We start from the raw sequence: 7,991 nt of genomic DNA, 5'->3' as shown, positions 1-7,991 counted from the left end.
AAATTGTTATTTGTTTTTATTGTTCAAGAAATTTGTGAATTTAGATTTAAAAGTCATTACAACGGAACACTTAAGGTCCGTTTGGTGGCTTATTTTAAGTAATTTTTTTGAGCATTTTAAACATGTTTATGTATATTTTTACAATTTTTTTACCCATATATAAAACAAAAATACCGTAAAACTACCCAAATAATATTATTCAAACCCCCTACCAAACATCCCTTATTATTATAGGAATAAAAAATTATTTCTTTTTTTTCCTCCTTTCCACATTTAAAGCGTATCTCACTATTTATTATCTTTTCTCTGTCTCCTCGCTTCTCCAAACTCTCTCTATTCCTATTTTTGATTTTGAGAGTTTCACTCGAATCTAATTCCCAAACCAAAGCAACCCTTTTAATCTTCCTCTCTCACCTTTTATAAAAATTAACCCTTTTTCCCTCTCTCACTACTTTCCCACCCAGTTTCATTATATTCCCTTATTATTATTATTCTTCTTCTATAATACACATCTCCAAAGGTTTTTTTTTGCTTTCTATTAAGTCAATCTTAAGATGGGGTTTTCAGAGCAAGCACTGCAACAAGCTGAAGCAGAAGATAAAAGCTGGGTTATTGCTGGAATTCCATTACGGGCTCCATTGAAGCCCATATATACGAAACCAGTGGAGAATGAATGGGAGGAAAGTGAGGAGTGTTTGAAGACTCCAACTGGGGAAGAATCAAGAATTCCAAAGCCTTTGAAGTGCCCACCTCCTCCGAAGAGGAAGAGAGTTGCTCCCATTACCAAGTGTAATTATCGTGGTGATCAAGTTAGCAAGGTGTACTACTTTGATCCTTCAGAGTTAGAATCTCTGTTTATTCGGAGGGATAGCTAGTTCTTTTGTTTAGGCATGGAAATATTTGGTTCTATGTTTGTTGCTTTCGTTTCTTTTTCTTTAATTTCTCTTGTTTTATTAGGCTTCTTGTAGTGAGTTAGGTTTAGGTAGGACTAGATGTTTATGTACAGGCTCTTATTATTAATAAAAATTGGCTATTTAGGTGATTTATCATTGTGGATCCTTGAAGAAATTCTTTTCTTTGTTCTCAATTTTTTTTTTTTTTTGAAGAAAACCTAAGAGAGAATTTTTTGAGAAGAAGATGATTGAATGACTCCATAAAATTAGATACAACACTTCAATAACATGTGTGCAACGAGGTTTGAATCTAAACACGTTGAGTGGAAGATAATTGAATGACTCATAAATTTATATATGTACTAGCTTCCAATAGCGTGTGTGCAACGCGACATGATTTGAATATAAACATTGAATGAGAAGAATGAATATTTTTATTACTCTTTATGAGCTTCGTGATATATATATATATATATATATGGTAAAATAAGAACAAAGTTCATTTCTTATGTGCTTTAACGTGATACACTGTTAAATTCAAAAAAAAATAAACCTTAATTATCACATCTATCGCGTTTTAAATGGTGAAATGGTGGTGCAAGTTCACATTTGTAAAGTGTGAAAAATGGGTGATGGTGGTGCAAGTTAACATTTGTAAAGAGTGAAAAATTGTAAAGTAAAAAGTACTATTTTTTTTTAATGGTAAAATAGGACTACTTTTGTGTTGTACATGGTGAAGGTATGAGATTTCTTTAAAAAACATTAAAATTTTTTTTTTTTAATATATATATTATTATCCTGTTCTTATTATTCGTCTCTCTCTCTCTATTGGGAACTGTTTATGTTCATGCGTACGAACTATGAATGGAAATGCAAGTCAAAATCAAGCTAAGCAGCTAAAAGTTGTTAAACTCACGCAAGCAAAAAAGTAAATATTTTTCAATAGGGTAATGTAAGAAGATGCTGCACGGATGCTACATAGCCAATTGACAAAGACAATTCCTCACTTGACGTTTATGTATAAGTACCTTTATGCTCTGCCATCATCCCCTCTTTAGACTTAAGAGAGTTTGGTCTTTGAGTGTCCCACACACCTATATGACCCCCCACCCACTTCGGACTCTATATAATTGGTGGGAAGGTTCTCTCTCTCTCTCTAACGCTAACTTTTCTCTGATTTCTCATCATAGAGGACAAAACACAAGTGGTAGGGAAAGATTAGAATCCTATGTAACTTGAATGGTTCTTATTTTGCACTTCCAAGCTCGATTTTTGAAGACCAATAATTGATACATTCACTTAACATAGTTTATTCAAAGTTTAATTTTTTGAAATAAAATATGGAACCCTTTATCATAAAGGTCGTACAAGACCATTTGTTTATGAGTGGATAATCAATAATGGTCACGATTGTCAAGGTGTATCTGTTAAAAGAGTATATGTGTGACTACTGACTAGGGGAAGTTCACCTACTAAACTGAGGTTTATTTTGTAGGTTAGAATAAATGAATTGGGATCGGAGCCATAAATGAGGCGATAAACACGACCTAATTGTACTTGTTATTTAGTGGGTCATTTTTGGATCATATTACTGGCTGGATGGATGTACTAAGTTGATTCCCATTATTGGAGACCACATGGAGGGGAACAAAGCTGTTTGGCAATTACCATGCACTACTGAATGCAAAGAGGGAACATACGAATTTTTAATGTATGTTTATGGTAGAATATACTAGGGGATAAAATTTGTTTTGGGTTGTTTTTTTCATGTGTGAGTTGGCTATGTTTATTTTTATTATCCATAAAGAGTTACATGTCATATTTATGCACTTATGTATTTAGTGGAAGTGATAATCAAACCATGATTATGGTTGAAGATTAAAAAAAAAAAAAAAAAAAAAAAGAAAAAGAAAGAAGACTAAAGTACATTTTTGACCCTTAAAGTTTGAGATTGTTTACATTTTGGTTCTTCATGTTTGATTTCATTTTTCTATATTGGTATTGTTGTCCATTTTCGTTAATAATCTAATGACACTGAAATAGACCCATATAAGTAACCTTCTTAATGGAAGACATTTATCTATCACTTAGCTATAAGATTACTAACAAAAATGGACTGAAAATGGACGGCATAGAAAATATTAAATTGAACTCAAAACATGAAACGTCAAAATAAAAATTTTGAAACCAACAAAACCAAAATGAAAACAACTTTTTAATTTTTATTAAGTGTGCTAGGCATACCAGACTTAGCCGAGAAGATTAAAGTTTAGACAATCACATGCTAAGTGTTCACTTTATGATCAGCATCACCAATTCATCTACAGCTTTCCCAGTGTCCACAAAATAATGGAAAGAAAGCTTAAAAGTGGAATCATCTTTGTATATATATATATTTTCTATCCTACACCATCATGTAGCCTGTAGGGGAGGATAAGATTTACTATGAAAGTTTTATTTTATCACGTAAAATATTAGTGCACTGGAATAAAAAGCTGGTGTGCAAACATCACTTCTCAAGTACAAAATCCTTTTAATAAAAGAAAAGGTACAGGATCTTTATTCTTTAGTGCTCAGCTTAAAAAAGAAGTACAAAATCTTTAGTGGGGTAAAAATAATATTGAGCAAGCATAAATATTTTACCTAAAAATTGACAACATTTCGGTGCAGTGCATGAGAATAACTGAATGGCTGTCAGCAGGGCTCTGATTAATTAGCCATGAGGAACTCATTTTGATTGATTTGCTTGTTGGGGGGGCCATTCACGCATTCATAGAATCATACTGGAACAATTTCTATGATACAATGCGGTTGATGCTATATTCTTCAAAGGCTAAAACACATATAGGCTATGGCATAGTATCTTGCCGCACAAGAAGTTTTGAATTTATGCTCTGTTTGTACTAAAAATTGACTGATATATTAATATGATAATGAGAATAATTATTACAATCAAAATGCACTTATGACGTGATGATAATTCCATAAATATAAGTTTTTATGAAAGAAGCAAAGACCGGATTCAAATCCTCAAGATAAAATTTCATGGTACATATATACTTAAATTAAATTAGTCTAAAATTTTTATCTAAAAAATAAATAAATAATAAAAGAAATTATATACCATAACTTGAATTTCATATTATATATATATATATATATATATATAACCAGCTAACCCAGTTTCTAGTGGGCCTGACAGTCAAAAAGGATTAACAAATGAAACAAAAACAAAGTGACGTGAGCCGTGACCACTAGCATCCACCGGCTTGCTTGACTGATTTATACGTTAATTCCAATTTTGTCAATGATAGAACTCCCAACAGTGGGCGCCTCTGATTCCTTAAGTAAGTGCGTGAAATTAGCCTCCCTTAACTTCAATACTAATGATCTATTTGGATGGAAGATGAAGGAGGAAAAGTAGAGGGGAGTAAAGTAAAATTAGCTAAAAATAAGTTAATTTTATGTTAAATATATTCTACTCTACTCTCCCTCTCTCTTCTTCAATTCAAACGGACCATAAGGGTCTATTTGGGATGTGCTTATTTTGTTGAAATTAAAAATTTTTGCTGAAAGTATTGTAGATAAAGATTAAAGTTAGCTGAAATAGTACAGAGTACAGTAGGACCCATGAATAGTACCAAAAAGTGCAATTGGACTAATGAATAGTAACAAAAATAAACTAAATAGTAAAATAAGTTGGCAAAATTAATCACGCCAAACGGATACTAAGGGTTTGTTTGGAATCCGTTTATTTTGCTAAAATTGAAAACTTTTTATTGAAAGTACGGTAGATAAAGACAAAAGTTAGTTGAAATAGTACAGCAGGACCCATGAATATTACCAAAAAGTGCAGTGGAGCTCATAAATAATAGCAAAAATAAGCTGAATAGTAAAATAAGCTGACTTTTTAAGCTGAGCCAAACAGACACTAAGGGTCTGTTTGAGATCTGCTTATTTTGCTGAAACTGAAAACTTTTTACTGAAAGTACGGTAAATAAAAGTAAAAGTTAGCTAAAATAGTACAGTGAGACTCATAAATAGTACCAAAAAGTGTAGTAGGGCCCATGAATAGTAGAAAAAAAGTGTAATAGGGCCCATGAATAGTAGGAAAAATAAACTGAATAGTACAATAAACTGACTTTTTAAGATAGAGCCAGCACACTAAATACAAATCTATTATTAAAAAAAAAAACTCAAAATCATTTAATTTTATCACATATTTTTACTAAAATTGTCTTTAACTTCTTTTAAAACTTTTAATTGTTTAAAATTTCTGTGAAGAAGTTAGAGAAAATTTTCTAATAGATAGGATAAATTTTTTATTTATTAAATAAGTATAAGATAATTGTTTTCTATCATTAGATTTTTTTTTCTTAAAAAACACACACACACACACACACACATAAGCAAAAGGGAAAGAAGTTCTAAGTTTTAAGTTTTAACACAAAATCACACCACAAACTCTACTAAAAAATTATAATAACTTTTAAGGGATTATGCAGTAAATTATACTACAGGAAAAAGTTTAATGTTCCCCTTTTTTCTCCAATTTTTTCCCTAATTTGGGGAGATTACATTTTGGTGGGTTTGAGAGAACACACTTGGGCCCACAATTTTCCCTCACATTTTCTCTTCTAACCAAATGCCCAAAAATACCATTTTCTCTTCACTTTTCTCATCCCCTAAAATCACCCCAACCAAACAAAACTTTAAGATAAATAAGAGGGACAAAACTTTAAGATAAATAAGAGGGACAAAACTTTAAGATAAATAAGAGGGAAAATTGTGATTTATACATATTCATTATGGGGGTAAAAAACAACCTATGAAGAATAGTGCTTGAGTTCTTGATCAACACAACTGATTTCTAAATAAGAAGGGATAGAAATCCACAATGGAAAAGATTGGACAGATGATTGAAGGTAAGGAAAGATAGAAATAGACACTTTGATTGAGAAAAGCTATTTCCCTAGGTACAAAGAACGGATCAAAGGAGAATACAAGTTCTTGCTCTCTCTCTCTCTCTCTTTCTTTGTCTCTTTTGATTTTTTTGGATCCCCCCCTCTTGTTTGCCATCTCCTCCTTTTATCCTCCCCTTCTTCTTCCTTTTCAGCTGGATATCTCTTAGCTGGATTTGGAGAGATACTTGTCCCATCAGACACTTCCCTGCCATTTCTTGATCATGAAAGCAGGCTTTTGGGGCATTTTTACTATTCAAACCAAATGAGGCTGACATTAGGTAGGAACCACTAATTAATGAGGAGGTGACTAATACATTGGTTCTGCTCTGCGTTATCTTCTTCATGTTCATCAGGGATAGGAATTGAAGTCGAGTCCTTGGTGAATTAGTTGACTGCTTCTTAGTTAGGTTATCATATCTCAGGATAAATTTGTTCCTCAGATTACCTTGGTAACAGGTCTATATGGTCTATATTATTTTGGATTTAGGCTTTTTTATGTTTAGATTTGGGTTGAGCCCTTACATCAGGAGTGACTCTTCTGTCTTTCCTCTTCGACCTAAAGTCCATAGGGCAGCTATGTTCCAATCCCCCAACATTTACTATTATGTATTTGTTTTATAAGAATAATTTTGTTCATAGTACTTGAAGATTTATATAATAATATAAGGGTCATGCTAATAGGTGCCCTTAGGGGAATGGTTAACAATCTAAATTAGGAAAGTTTCGACATTACTTTTATAGGAAATGGAAAAAGCTATCAAAACATTAATTGTTTTTTTTTTTCCTGTAAAAAACTTTCTTTAAATGGATTATTAACTATTGTCCTAAGGGCATCTATTAGCATTTCCCATAAATATATAACATATTACATGATTACATCAAAAGAAATGGATTCTTGAAAGCTAATTTCTTGAATCACTTCCAATGATATGCTTCAGGTTCATTTGGATTATGAAGATTAGATTCTAGGTTAATAAATGAGGTTTAATACACATAAAAAAAGAAGAAGAAGAGAGTCTTAATATACATGTTTCATATATATTAGGGATAATTATATTTTACCATCCTAAATTATACTCCAAATTAACAATACAATTGACAATAGGTGCAAAGTGAAACACGAGTTATAATTTAGGGTTGTAGCTATGCATTCTGAAAGTTTATAGCGCAAAGTGTAATTAAGAGTATAGTTTAGGGTGGTAAAGTGTAATTTTCCCTTATATATTATGGTCAATTGTAAATCCAATTGAAATAGTTACCATTTTAGATTATAATTACTATCATAATTATCAACAACAACAAAAAATACTATCATATCCTGGTATTAAAAAAAAAAAAAAATTTAAAATGACAAGTAAACGTTTTTCCTCCTGGTTATTGATTGATTTCATAGCTCAAAATTTGGCTGCATTTTATTAATCTATATTATTATTTACTTTTTAAAACTATTTACATTAAAACATCACATTTTATTTGCACATTGTTGTAAATATATTGAGATTGTCTCAATCAAGCTCTTTGTAAGTAGATATTTTTCATTTATATTAGTATATGCTTGGAAATGCATGACTTAATCAAGAATCATATGTAAACTAAAGAAAATATTTTTTTAATTTAATTAAAATTATATATTAAAATAGATAATGAAAAAAAGTAATTTTTTACTGTATATTTTTTTTAGCTATTTAAACTTTTACTTTAAGTTACATAATTAATGAATGTTATGTAAGACTAAGTTTTTATATAAAAAATCATATATAAGTCCAAGATTAATTAAATATATATATATATATATAAGTCCAAAATTAATTGAATGGGAGATGATAGATAACTATGAAACTAATATAAAAAATGAGATTTTATCATATATATAAATATATATAAAGAGACTTTGCATAGTAATATATTAAGCTTTAAAGCTTAAGTGATCACCACCGCATATTTAAATGAAAAAACCTTAAATTCAATAGTTTAAAAAAATCCAAAAAAATAATTGAAAGCATATTTAAGTGATATCCTCAATTGATTTCTCCAAAAAAAAAAAAAAAGTGATATTCTCAATTGAATAGTTAAAACAATCCAAATCACTAAATATTAAAAAACAAAAAGTAGAGTAACTAACATAAGAATTGAT

General features: G+C 30.4%; 1 protein-coding gene across 1 annotated transcript; it reads left to right on the top strand.

Moving 5' to 3' along the window:
* The first annotated feature begins 298 nt into the window (after positions 1-298).
* LOC115982112 (cyclin-dependent protein kinase inhibitor SMR6-like) lies at positions 299-1,049 on the top strand. Its single transcript, XM_031104631.1, has one exon. It carries the CDS (start codon positions 555-557, stop codon positions 873-875), a length of 321 nt encoding a protein of 106 aa, XP_030960491.1. The 5' UTR covers positions 299-554; the 3' UTR covers positions 876-1,049.
* The last annotated feature ends 6,942 nt before the right edge of the window (positions 1,050-7,991 follow it).

The sequence above is a fragment of the Quercus lobata genome, chromosome 3 (genome assembly GCF_001633185.2).
Source record: "Quercus lobata isolate SW786 chromosome 3, ValleyOak3.0 Primary Assembly, whole genome shotgun sequence".
NCBI lineage: Eukaryota > Viridiplantae > Streptophyta > Magnoliopsida > Fagales > Fagaceae > Quercus > Quercus lobata.
Note: the sequence above shows the minus strand (reverse complement) of the source record. Positions and strands in the feature narration are given on the sequence as shown.